Raw genomic sequence first — 14,228 nt, 5'->3', positions numbered from 1 at the left:
TCACCATGTCACAGGTTCAGAAGGTGAGTAAAGAGAAAAACGTAAAGGAAGGAGGAGTGTGAGAGCAGCAGCTATGTTAGAAAAACGAATTTGTGCGTAAAATATCACATGCGCAGAACGTGATCTTGATCCTTAGGTTTGAGAAAGAGATTTCCGGATGGGTGGGGCGTGGACGAAAACTCTGTATCCATATCCACAACCTATATTTTATATTTGTGTTATTCAGCAGATGCTGAATCAATGCATGAAGTACAATGAGGGGTCTGAAAACACATACTATACATTTAAAAGGAAGCTTGGGTGCCAGTCTCTGTCTGTCTGTCCCAACGTCTTTTGACAATGAATGCAGAAACAATCAGGTATCCAAGCTGTATGTCTGGATAGTTTCGGATTAGAGACAAGTCCAGCACCTACCTTCTTCAATGCTTCCAGCTTTGGAATCTTTCTTTTTGAGCTTCTTCTTGGAGACTTTCTGAAAGGGGGCAAACTCTACCACAGCTGGGTACTCCTGGCCTGAGCAAATATTGACATAGAGACAGATAATCATTAGACAACACCTGACACACAGATCAAACCATTACCATGGCACCTGTGGCTGTACAAGGATAACCCTCTTGTCTTATGAAAGATTAGAGCACACACACCTACAGAGAGAGAGAGAGAGCCATCATTGTTTGTCACCATAAACAAAATCCCATGGAGCATCACAACAAAACACTGAACACTGACCGTTGGGGATGCTAAAACACATAGCCTAACATATTTATTGAATTATATACTGAACAAAAATATCAACGCAACATGCAAAGTGTCCCATGTTTTATGAGCTGAAATAAAATATTCCATAGACAAAAAGCTTATTTCTCTCAAATGTTTTACAAAAATGTGTTTACATCTCTGTTTGTGAGCATTTCTCCTTTGCCAAGATAATCCATCCACCTGACAGGTGTGGCATATCAAGAAGCTGATTAAACAGCATGATCATTACACAGGTGCACCTTGTGCTTGAGACAATAAAATGTGCAGTTTTGTCACACGTCTCAAGTTTTGATGGAGCGTGAAATTGATATGCTGATTGAAGAAATATCCACCAGAGCTGTTGCCAGGGAATTGAATGTTAATTTCTCTACTATAAACGTCACCAGCCACCCAGACAGCTGATGAAACTGTGGGTTTGCACAACCAAAGAATTTCTTGACAAACTGTCAGAAACCGTCTAAGGGAAGCTCCTCTGAATGCTCGTTACCAGGGTCTTGACCTGACTGCAGTTCGGCGTCATTACCAACTTCAGTGGGCAAATGCTCACCTACGATGGCCACTAGCACACTGGAGATATGTGCTCTTCACGGATATATCATGGTTTCAACTGTACCGGGCAGATGGCGTCCTGTGGACGAGTGGTTTGCTGATGTCAATGTTGTGAACAGAGTGCCCCATGGTAGCGGTGGGGTTATGGTATGGGCAGGCATAAGCTATGAACAATGAACACAATTTTATCAATGGCAATTTGAATGCACAATTTGAATGCAATTTGAATACACTGGAAGCTGTTGAAATTGTTGCATGCAGCGTTTATATTTTTGTTCAGTGTATATATAGCACTATACCACCACCTACTTTCATGTGCTGAAAAACATTCTAACATTGTGTAAACACTAACTGCTAAGCACTAACACATTGGTAATAAGGAATATTTAGGAGAGGTTTCCAGGACACATATTAAGCCTAGTCCTGTACTAAAAAGCAAGCCCAATAGAGAATCTCCATCAAAAATTCATTTTAGTCCAAGACTAGACTGGTGTGTCTGGGAAACTGCCCCATGACGTTTATATTGTAGGTCTATGTGAAAAAGGTACCTTTGTTATCAATGAAAACATAGCCATCAAAGCGGTCTCTGAAGAGCAGGATGTCTTCGGGGTTTCTGAAGTTAATGTAAACTCTGGAGAACAGGTGTGGATAGAGGCTGCGGGAAATGAGCAGGTTATCTTAGAAACTCATTCCACGAGAGGAGCCTATCTAGAGTGTGGGCATAATAGGGTGACTCCATAGGCATGATGATGACATTCTCTTCTCCAGTCCCTGCTTTTAGGTGGTAGCCTAATAATTAGATGGCTGTGCTAGCATCCTTTCTTTGTTTTGGCCAGATAATTTTGAATTTATCCACTCAAGCTGAATAGGTTTCAACAGCAGAGGTTAGGTGAAGTCAATTGTTTGATAGGTTGGGAATGTCAATATCACAATGCAGCATGAATCTGAGAAAAACACTGATCTGTGCTGCCAATCTGGCATTTCGGGCAAATGCCAGATGGGCTAGTCCATTTTAGCGTAGTGGGCCCGTCTAACTTGGGTTTTTTGATAATTAGCCAGTTAATGACGGGCCTCAAGGGGGGACAAAAATGGGCAGGTGTATTTTATATTTATTATGGCTCCCCATTGCCAAGGCAGCAGCTACTCAAAGCTACTCAAAAAAAGTAAGGGGCCTAGACAGCTGCCCTGGGGATTTCCTGATTCTACCTGGATTTTGTTGGAGAGGCTTCCATTAAAGAACACCCTCTATGCAGAGGCCTCGAAGAAAGAAATGGGCCGGTGTGGGGTCCCAATCTGCCCCTGGTAGGCACTCTGTCCCAACACATGGTGTCATTGCATTAAATGTTCTAAATATTCACCTTTGATCAGCAGGGAAAAACTCAAAGTAGTCATAGGATGGAAGAGGACTGAGCTGTTCTTCCAGCTGGTCCTTGGACAGGTTGGGTGGAAGTCGCCTTATTACTACCTGGAACCGAGAAGGACATAAATGCACAAACACAGAATAGTGGGTTGAAATTACACAACAATTGCCAAGACAAAGACATTCAAGGTCATGAGCAAAGTTGGAATGTCTTCTTTATCATAGCCCAAAGGCCGGCAGACAGCAATATTGAGTTTAGTCATCTTACCATCCAAATGCATTGTATGCAGGTCGGTAATACATTTGTATCCCTATTGGATCGTTCGTACCTAAAAAAAATATGTATACATTTAGGCTGCATAGGCTTTGATTTCCTCAACTTAATGGCGATAACCCAGAAAAAAAACGGGGAAAATATGTACACTTTCCTTATGACACACCATTTTCCACCACCATGATAGAGGCTAAATACTAATCCTGGATATTGTGTATCACAATCAGCCAATCAGGTTAAAACTATCAGAACAGGGGTTCTGTTTCTTTTAAGCCCGCTGCGTTAGCAGCGTCACATAAATGTAAATCAAGACTGTACGGTCGTGGCCAAAAGTTTTGAGAATGACACAAATATTAATTTCCACAAAGTTTGCTGTTTCACTGCCTCAGTGTCTTTAAATATTTGTGTTGCTATGGAATACTGAAGTATAATTACAAGCATTTCATAAGTGTCAAAGGCTTTTGAAAATTCCATGAAGTTGATGCAAAGAGTCAATATTTGCAGTGTTGACCCCTTCTTTTTCAAGACCTCTGCAATCTGCCCTGGCATGCTGTCAATTAACTTCTGGTGATGATGGCAGCCCATTCTTGCATAATCAATGCTTAGAATTTGTGGGGTTTTGTTTGTCCACTCGCCTCTTGAGGATTGACTACAAGTTCTCAATGGGATTAAGGTCTGGGGAGTTTCCTGGCCATGGATCCAAAATATCGATGTTTTTGTTCCCCAAGCCACTTAGTTATCACTTTTTCCTTATGGCAAGGTGCTCCATCATGCTGGAAAATACATTGTTTTGTCACCAAACTGTGTGTAGGTACCATTCTTTATTCATGGCTGTGTTCTTAGGCAAAATTGTGAGTGCCCACTCCCTTGGCTGAGAAGCAACCCCACACATGAATGGTCACATGATGCGTTACTGTTGGCATGACACAGGACTGATGGTAGAGCTCACCTTGTCTTCTCCAGGATAAGCTATTTTCCGGATGCACCAAACAATCGGAAAGGGGATTCAGAGAAAATGACTTCAGCAGTCCAATCGTCCTCAGCAGTCCAATCGCTCTACCTTTTGCAGAATATCAGTCTGTCCCTGATGTTTTTCATGGAGAGAAGTGGCTTCTTTGCTGCCCTTATTGACACCAGGCCATCCTCCAAAAGTCTTTGCCTCACTGTGCGTGTAGATGCAATCACACCTGCCTGCTGCCATTCCTGAGCAAGCTCTGTACTGGTGGTGCCCCTTGATGATCCAATAAATAGTTGATTTAGGTGCAATCTTACTGGCAGCAATATCTTTGCCTTTGAAGCTATATTTGTGCAAAGCAATGATGACGGCACGTGTTTCCTTACAGGTAACCATGATTGACAGAGGAAGAACAATGATTCCAAACACCACCCTCCTTTTGAAGCTTCCAGTCTATTATTCGAACTCAGTCAGCATGACAGAGTGACCTCCAGCCTTGTCCTCGTCAACACTCACACCTGTGTTAACGAGAGAATCACTGACATGATGTCAGCTGGTCCTTTTGTGGCAGGGCTGAAATACAGTGGAAATGTTTTTGGGGATTCAGTTAATTTGCATGTCAAAGAGGGGCTTTGCAATTAATTGCAATTCATCTGATCAGTCTTCATAACATTGGAGTATATCAAATCAAATCAAATTTATTTATATAGCCCTTCGTACATCAGCTGATATCTCAAAGTGCTGTACAGAAACCCAGCCTAAAACCCCAAACAGCAAGCAATGCAGGTGTAGAAGCACGGTGGCTAGGAAAAACTCCCTAGAAAGGCCAAAACCTAGGAAGAAACCTAGAGAGGAACCAGGCTATGTGGGGTGGCCAGTCCTCTTCTGGCTGTGCCGGGTGGAGATTATAACAAAACATGGTCAAGATGTTCAAATGTTCATAAATGACCAACATGGTCGAATAATAATAATAAGGCAGAATAGTTATATATGCAAATTGCCATCATACAAACTGAGGCAGCAGACTTTATGATAATTAATATTTGTGTCATTCTCAAAACTTTTGGCCACGACTGTACTCAGGGCAGACCTGGTTGTAGCTAGATATTTGTATATTAGATTAGATGTATTTGCAGTGTACAGTGCTATTCGTAAACTACGAGCTCCAACAGCACAGGCCCAAAAGAGAAGTGAATGAAACAATGATTTAAAATATAAATATTGGTAAATACATACAGTACCAGTCAAAAGTTTGGACAAACCTACTCATTCAAGGGTTTTTCTTGATTTTCACTAATTACTACATTGTAGAATAATAATGAAGACATCACAACTATGAAATAACACATATGGAATCATGTAGTAACCAAAAGTGTTAAGCAAATATTTGAGATTCTTCAAAGTAGTCCTCCTTTGCCTTGATGACAGCTTTGCACATTCTTGGCATTCTCTCAACCAGCTTCATGAGGAAAGATTCAACAGTCTTGAAGTAGTTCCCACATATTCTGAGCACTTGTTGGCTGCTTTCCCTTCACTCAGCATCCAACTCATCCCAAACCATCTCAATTGGGTTGAGGTCGGGTGATTGTGGACGCCAGGTCATCTGATGCAGTACTCCACTCTCCTCCTTGGTCAAATAGCCCTTACACAGCCTGGAGGTGTGTTGGGTCATTATCCTGATGAAAAACAAAAGATAGTCCAACTAAGCACAAACCAGATGGGATGGTGTACTGCTGCAGAAGGCTGTGGTAGCCATGCTGGTTAAGTGTGCCTTGAATTTGAAATAAATCAGTGTCACCAGCAAAGCACCCCCACACCTCCTCCCCCATACTTCACGGTGGGAACCACACATGCAGAGATCATCCGTTCACCTACTCTGTGTCTCACAAAGACACGGGGATTGGAACCAAAAATCTCAAATTTGAACTCTGATTTCCACCGGTCTAAATGTCCATTGCTCGTGTTTCTTGGCCCAAGCAAGTCTCTTCTTATTATTGGTGTCCTTTAGTAATGGTTTCTTTGCAGCAAATTGACCATGAAGAACTGATTCACGCAGTCTCCTCTGAACAGTTGATGTTGCGATGTGTCTGTTACTTGAACTCTGCGAAGCAATCATGTGGGCTGCAATCTGAGGCTGGTAACTCTATTGAACTTATCCTCTGCAGCAGAGGTAGCTCTGGGTCTTCCTTTCCTGTGGTGGTCCTCATGAGAACCAGTTTCATCATAGCGCTTGATGGTTTTTGCGAATGCACTTAAAGAAACTTTCAGTTCTTTACGACATTTCAGTTCCTGACCATGTCGTAAAGTAATGATGGACTGACGTTTCTCTTTGCTTATTTGAGCTGTTCTTGTCATCAAATGGACTTGGTCTTTTACCACAACAACTGATTGGCTCAAACGCATTAAGAAGGAAAGAAATTCCACAAATGAACTTTTAACAAGGCACAACTGTTAATTGAAATGCATTCCAGGTGACTACCTCATGAAGCTAGTTGAGAGAAAGCCAAGTGTGCAAAGCTGTCATCAAGGCAAAGGGTGACTATTTTAATTTGTTTAACACTTTTTTGTTTATTACATGATTCTATGTGTGTTATTTCATAGTTTTGATGTCTTCACTATTATTCTACAATGTAGAAAATAGTAAATGAGTAGGTGTGTCCAAACTTTTGTTTGTCCATTGTGGGGGCAGGGTAAATGCCAATGGAGGGGGCGGTAGGTAGCCTAGTGGTAGTCTAGTGGTGGCTTTTCAGCAGCCTGATGATCTGGGGCAGAAACTATTGGCCAGTCTTACAGTTGTTGTAATGCTCCTATAATCAAAATAAAATAAAATTGTATTGGTCACATACACATATTTAGCAGATGTTATTGCAGGTGTATCGAAATGCTTGTGTTCCTACCTCTAACAGTGCAGTAGTATCTAACAATTCATAACAATATACACATCTAAAAGTAAAAGAATGGAATTAAGAAATATATCTATATTAGGAGAAATATTGGAGTGGCATTGACTAAAATACAGTAGAATAGAATATAGTATATGAGATGAGTACAGCAGTACGTAAACATTAAAGTGACTAGTGTTCCACGTCTGAGTGATGGAAGCAGGGAGAGGTGGTAATGTTGCCTACCTTCACCACCTGTTTGAGTCGTGTCAAAGAAAGCGTAGCATTTTAGCTAATTCGAACCTTTTTCCTAATCTTAACCTAATTCCACTAGCTTGCCATGTAAATTCTCCTCACCTGCTATGAAAAGTAATTTCTGCTAGTCAAAACTGGCAGACCTGCCCTCAGAACAGTCTTGGTTTCTACTAAAGCGATACAGTGCTGTGTCAGAGAGGAATATGCCAAGCGAGTGGGATACCTGGACCCAAAATTTGTCTTCTCCAGCAGGTGCCGTTCATTCTTTTTTTTCACTCACCAAGCAAGGAATATTTGTATGGAGGTGAAGGAGAAAGTGTTGAATTTAGTTAACAAAAAAATGTCATGGGTTATTTGCTACGAGTGGCTTATTTGATCTAACAGAAGTTTGGGAATGATTAGGTTGCTAGAATTATACTGAAATCAGTAGGACATGTGACAACCCAGCCAAAAACCCAGCCAAAAACCCAGCCAAAAACCAAAAAGCAATTTTTTCTGGAATTTTTACGATATAGCCAATTTCGACTTTGTGTCTTGATGGGTCCACCAGATCTGACATTCCGAGATCCAACCCAGGGACCCGAGCCGGTCCGGATCCAAAATGCTTAGTTTTGTCTCGGATCTGGGTCGGGTCTGACATAATTGTCAGGGGTCTCCGTCTGTGCAATTAAAAATGTATTTACCGACTGAACACAATTTGACCCATTCTCTGTTAATTAAATGTGTGACTGAGGTGATGAGAACTGTGTGAGCTTGTTATGACTAGCTATTTCAGGGCAGGCGGAGTACCTGCTACACAGAAAAGTGTAATTTTGGAGAAATGTGTAAAAGTCTGTGTAAAAGATTTGCGGCCCTTCTGTACAGTCAGTTACACATGCATTACGATGCATTTTATTGATAAGGAGTGGGAGGCAAGGATCTCTCTGTACTTTGTTCTGCTCAACTTTCCCTCGATCATGACTAGTCTCCCAGTCCCTGCCGCTGAGAGAATCTCGTTTCTCATGGTCTGAGAGACCTTTAGGTGCCTTTTGGCAAACTCCAAATGGGCTGTTCTGCCTTTTACTGAGGAGTGGCTTCCGTCTGGCCACTCTACTATAAGGCCTGATTGGCAGAGTGCTGCAGAGATGGTGGTCTTTCTGGAAGGTTCTCCCATGTCCTCTGTCAGAGTGACCACCGAATCCTGTGTCACCTCCCTGACCAAGGTCCTTCTCCCCCGATTGCTCAGTTTGGACTGGTGGCAGCTCTAATGAGAGTCTTGGTGGTTCCAAACTTCTTCCATTTAAGAATGATGCGAGGCCACTGTGTTCTTGGGAACCTTCAATGATGCAGAAATGTTTTGGGACCCTTCCCCACATCTGTGCCTCAACACAATCCTGTCTCGGAGCTCTATGGACAATTTCTTCGACCTCATGGCTTTGTTTTTGCTCTGACATGCACTGTCAACTGTGGGACCTTATAAAGACGGGTGTGTGCCTTTCCAAATCATGTCCAATCAACTGAATTTACCACAGGTTGACTCCAATCAAGTTGTAGAAACATCAAGGATGATCAATGGAAACAGGATGCACCTGATCTCAATTGAGTCTTATTGCAAAGGAATACTTATGTAAATAAGGTATGTTATTTTTAAGGCTTTAACATAACAAAATGTGTAAAGTCAAGGGGTCAGAATGCACTTTACCTCTAGGCAGTATTTTCTACGGCCCTATTTTAGAGGGAAAGTTCACCCAAATTAAGTCATTATTTACATGTTGGTTTCATATGGAAAGGAGAGACTGCAATCCATCCTATGGTTAGCCACTGCCACCAACCATTAATATTAGCATGTTCTAACCAAAAAAACTGTAATTCAATGTCACCCAGTTAGAAAACTCTAAATCCCATGCCCAAATAATCTCAAAGTAATTCAAAGTAGCTCAAATGTAAAAGAATCCCAAACACACCTGACCTGTGACTTGTATTTATTTATTCCAACCTGGTCATGGGCCTAAGCCATGTGACAATATATACAATTGCAGGAAATGAGCTTTAAAACAAATATATTTTTTTTCATAGGAGGGGGACCCCGGACCCCCGGTTAGGGGTGGAGCCAGTGAAATAGCCATTTTCTAAAGTTAGCCACCTCCGGAAAAGTACACATTTTCCCGTCTTCTCGACATTAAATAAAGTTAAGGACAAAATCGAAGTCTATGCAGCCTGAATGGAGAATGTTGTAGGCACAAACAGGTCGACGAGGAATACTAATGTATTGCCGGCAATATACAATGCATTTGGACGTTAAGGTACGACTCAATATCGCCATCTGCCGGCAGTTGGGCCATTTGTATTACTGAATTCTACACTGCGTTTCGGAGGTTGTTTTACGACATAAGGACGACATGTTCATATCTAGTAATAATCAACTTCCGTTGCCTTTGACAGGTAGCCCCAAATACAGTCAACAAAACACAAGTGTGCGCTTGTTTCCAGGCGCTGGTCATTGAATTGAATCTTTGGGCACCGGTGCAGAATACTTTTGCCTTTTTATCAACATAGCATAAGCTACAGTAAATAGCTTTACATGCATACACCTACGACAGTATTTTGGCAAATTACAGCTATATTGCTGTGCACAAACATGCATACATCAGATCTGTTGTTGACATACAGTATATTGAATGCGCCTGTCAATGCAGATCGTTGCATGGCTACGCATCCTTCTCGCGTTCGCTGTCTGTGGTGCTGATTATCTTGCTCCTCATTTCTGCGATCGATAGCAATAACAAACCCACCATCAGTGCTCTGCCTACCTTAGTAAAGACCTCCTTCTTCTCTTCTTTCTGCTTTGAGTTGACGGAGACGGCGTCCTGTCCCCTCGGAATATCTCTGAATTGTATTTCGACGACACTTTCCTCCCTGCCCCCGGTCATTTGGTCCGTTTCAGACCTCATATTTCTCCCTCTCCTGTGGAAGTCATTTTCCCCTCGCGAGAGTTCCAAGCTGAAGAGCTCTGCTAGAGCTGGTGCTGCTGTGTTTATGCGGTGCGCTATCTTCTCGGTAATCACACACCATTCACGCAAATTATTTACGTATGTTTTGCATGAAAAAAAAGGCCTATTGGAAAACACCTTGTTCATATAATAAGGACGACCTGTCCCAAAATAAAAATGATTTGGTTCAATTAATTCTGCTACAATAGTTTATCATTAAACAGTCTACAGGTCTGAGCTGCGAATAGGCGTATAATATTTTGATTGGCTGGTCGGTGGTGTGCTGATTAGTGAGAGAGTAGTGTATCGAGCCTTATAAAACCGTCACAACAGAAGTTAAACGTGATCACCTGTGTTTTATGTAGATCTCCAAACTATGAGGTTGAAACCGATCACTGCCTGCACCTGCCGGCCCATCCAACATCACTACTCTGGACGGTTCTGACTTAGAATATATGGACAACTACAAATACCTAGGTGTCTGGTTAGACTGTAAACTCTCCTTCCAGACTCACATTAAACATCCTCAATCCAAAGTTAACACTTATCTCCCTCACTAGCTTTAAGCACCAACTGTCAGAGCAGCTCATAGATTACTGCACCATAGCCCACCTATAATTTAGCCCAAACAACTACCTATTTCCCTACTGTATTTAATTTATTTTGCTCCCCATTATTTCTCTTTACCTTGCACATTCTTCCACTGCAAATCAACCATTCCAGTGTTTTACTTGCTATATTGTATTTACTTTGCCACCATGGCCTTTTAAAAAAAAAAAATTACTTTACCTCCCTTATCTCACCTCATTTGTTCACATTGTATTATTACTTATTTTTCTACTGTATTGATTTACTCCATGTGTAACTCTGTTGTTGTATGTGTCAAACTGCTTTGCTTTATCTTGGCCAGGTCGCAATTGTAAATGAGAACTTGTTCTCAAGTTGCCTACCTGGTTAAATAAAGGTGAAATAAAATAAATACAACAATTGTGAAAATTGATGATAAGGCCATTCTAGTGTACGAGCTATTTGAAAATACCATCTGAAATGTTCAGCCTGTTTTGGTGGGTTGGCAGCCTGGTTTCATAGACTAGACCTAACATAGTAAAATGTAAATCCGGGACACACAAATTAGTATGATATGTAACCATACCAAATGTAACATAAAACCGGTTACTTAAGGCAAACACGAAAGTAGGGTCGTTGGTCTGGGTGAGTGTATAACACAAACGTCTAACAACCCAAATGTTGCGTGGTCAAATCTCATCACGGAACACTTTTAGCTAATTAGCAAATACTTACTACTTTTTAGCTATTTTCCAACTATTTAGCATGTTAGCTAACCCTTCCCCTAACCTAGCTAACATTAGCCACCTAGCTAACGTTATCATTATCCACCTAGCTAACATTAGACACAACACATTGTAATTCGTAACATATCATATGAAATGGATGGATATAAAGACATAATTACAATACGAAACATATCATATTACATTTACTCGAGTCCAGGTTGGGGATGGAGCTTTGACCTCCCAGTAGTTTACGGTCTGACCTCACCAGGCAGTAAAATTAGTTAATAGACCAATAAGAGAGTTCCAAACCTATTTGCCAATAACAGATCGTTTTCAGGTTTCCCTCTCACAGACAGTCCTAGTAAAATTATTGCTTGATACATTGCTCTTGCTAAGAAGCTATTTGTTTCTTTTAGACCATTTTGATAGTTTTCAAACTCAGTAAGGGACTTAATTGTTACCCAGAAATTATTTGATATTGAAGTAAAAACGGCTACATGGGGCCTTTAATAAAGTGTTTTAAGAAATGCTGTGTCCTTTCCCGGGACATTCTTGGCAATGAAGGATAACGTCAGTGACATTCATAAGGGAAATCAACATTCTCAAAGTTCTTCAGAAACTACTTTTCTTGAGATCTGGACCTCAGTGCGCCAACCACGCACTTCATTTTGCTTGCAGAGTCCTATAGTATAGACGCAAATCTGTCTCCGCAGATTGTCCGTCACCTCTAGCCGCATGTGGGAGTCTCATCCCCGTCAGAGTCGCTGTCTCTCTCGCTGCAGCTTGGCTTGAGGATAGAGTGTGGCAGGCAGAGCGGGCTGGCGGTGGTTGCAGTGGTGAAAGTGCTCCACGCGTCCGGGCTAGAAGGCTGGCTTAAAGATCGCCCATGGCTGTCACGGTACGGAACTGCATAGAGGAGATGAACAGTAATGACTATAGCAAAGTGACCACTCACAGGTGTCTGCACTGGCAATTAATTGACATTCATCTGTCCGAGCCTTTTAACTGGACTTTATTTGAGCTACTAATACCTTAACACATCAGCCCAAGCCTGAACACTATATATTTTAAGCCACCACTAAATTACAATTAACAATGCTGCAATACAAAATAGGCTACATTATCCCCTTACAATGCTCTGTAAGTACTTTGAGATACCATGAGAAGAATCAACATGTTACTGGTGGCTACTTATAGTATAGTGCCCCATTATATATACTTTATTTCCCCAAACCTTCAGATAAAGTCATTGAGTGACAATCCTCTCACCACTGAGGAAGGTCTGTTTGCCGCTGCTGGTCTCCACACAGAGCTGAGGCGAGGGTCTCTTCGGGGTAGACACGGAACTCTTGAGACTGGGGACAAAGGTGGAGCAGGTGTCCAAGTCCCGACACACCCTGTCCTGGGTGTAGGTGATGGAGGACTTAGACGGAGTGCAGCCCATCACTACCCCTTCTGCTTGCTGCTGCTATACTCCATGAGGAAAGGAGCACTCTACTGCACGTGTTCTGCTGAGAGACTGAGTGGGGGAGGAGAGAGGGTGAAAGAGAGAGAGGGAGGCTAGTAGAGTGCAGTGGGTGAGTGTTGTGTGTATGTATGAGAGGGGGATAAGTGGAGTAGGTGAGTGGGAACTCTGGTGGTTGTCAGGGGCGCAGCTAGAATCCTTGCTTTAGTTGTCAGGAAGGTGATCGATAGTAACCAGCCCTCATTTGAAGCAGCACAAGGAGAAATATCAGAAATGAAACATCACTCCTCCCCTCCATCTGACCTTTAAAGTGTGTATTTGACGTTTTGCCTTGGTTCTTCAAAAAGACAGCGTCACAAAGACCCCCAAAACGTGCTTTTCTCTATTACATGGCTGTGTGAGTAGACTTGAGCACTATATCCTGACAGCTCTTGAGATGTAAAACAAACACACTGAGCATTACTTTCGACGATGGTGAGGAAGTGGTTAAGTAGGGACCAAATAAGGGCATGGTACGCTTTGTGACAATCATTGGGCTTGGCTGCTTGAAATGAATGGAAATCTGACTGCCCACTTGGTTGATCGACCAAGATCATTACTTGGAACAGGAACCATTGATTTAGTTTCTATTCGATTCCATTATGCATTTGTCTCGGTCCTAACTTCTGTTTGTGCATCTCTGCGGAACTCCCATCAACCATTATTTATGAAACGGAAGTTCAAGGGGGCTGTGCATAATGTGTAGTGCGTCGACTTAAAATGAGATCGAGTTTCTACCATCAAATTGATGTAGCCATGTAGGTGTTGCATAATTACACAATATTGATAACGCAAATAGGTTGACACGATGTACTGTATAATTACCATATCAATAACACTAGGGGAAGATTAAAATACTGGGGGTCTGTTGACAAACTTCACCTCTCAATGCTTTGTATTTTCATGACTGACATACCTGAGTGTTATTACACAAGCATTTTTGTTTAGGAATTTAACAGTTAAACTCAAGGGACAATTGATAACATGAGATCATCTCCCTCTCAACACTTTCGAGTATTACTATCAAGAGACAAAGCTTGCCAGGATTACAATGATCACAGAAATAAGTATAAAAAGAAATGCATGGTTTATTGTAGGAATTACCAACAATATTTTCATCAAAATGTTCTGGCATTCAGACAGTTTTGTTTATTCAAAGTAAAAATCCACAGGTAAGCATCCCACATGTTCCTGGTAGGAGGCAGGGATACGGGGCACAGTCAGTTGGAGCTCAAAAGGTGTTGCGGCTGCATTAATTCCGTTCAGTCAAGCATCCGAGGACAATGTCTCTGCTTTCCCCACTTCTTCAACAAACTACCTACCTGAGGCCCTATTCCAAACCAATCACTCACCCCACATCCCTGGGCCCTTGGGAATCTGAAAGGACTGGATTACTGGGAGCGATATTAATTCAGCCGCAAAAAAA

General features: G+C 41.9%; 2 protein-coding genes across 9 annotated transcripts in view; both read right to left on the bottom strand.

Moving 5' to 3' along the window:
* upf3a (UPF3A regulator of nonsense mediated mRNA decay) overlaps positions 1-10,408 on the bottom strand; it is a 29,659-nt gene extending 19,251 nt beyond the window's left edge. For 2 of the 3 annotated variants that reach the window (XM_021578645.2, XM_021578642.2), the window contains exons 1-4: positions 9,824-10,407; positions 2,667-2,773; positions 1,857-1,963; positions 415-513 (exon numbers count right to left, since the gene is read on the bottom strand). In XM_021578645.2, the coding sequence (XP_021434320.2) occupies positions 415-513; positions 1,857-1,963; positions 2,667-2,773; positions 9,824-10,150 (640 nt within the window). In that variant the 5' untranslated portion in view covers positions 10,151-10,407. Of the gene's footprint in view, positions 1-414; positions 514-1,856; positions 1,964-2,666; positions 2,774-9,823 lie in introns of all 3 variants that reach the window. The other variant, XM_021578643.2, reaches the window with a different exon arrangement.
* Positions 10,409-13,869: 3,461 nt separating this feature from the next.
* The window catches only part of cdc16 (cell division cycle 16 homolog (S. cerevisiae)), a 35,375-nt gene continuing 35,016 nt past the window's right edge, over positions 13,870-14,228 (bottom strand). For all 6 annotated transcript variants that reach the window (XM_036958517.1, XM_036958520.1, XM_036958518.1 and 3 more), the window contains one exon: positions 13,870-14,228. This exon is cut by the window's right edge and continues 499 nt beyond it. The gene's annotated coding sequence lies outside the window, so the exon portion shown is untranslated.

Source organism: Oncorhynchus mykiss, chromosome 22 (genome assembly GCF_013265735.2).
Source record: "Oncorhynchus mykiss isolate Arlee chromosome 22, USDA_OmykA_1.1, whole genome shotgun sequence".
NCBI lineage: Eukaryota > Metazoa > Chordata > Actinopteri > Salmoniformes > Salmonidae > Oncorhynchus > Oncorhynchus mykiss.
This window is presented reverse-complemented; position numbering and strand designations above follow the sequence as displayed.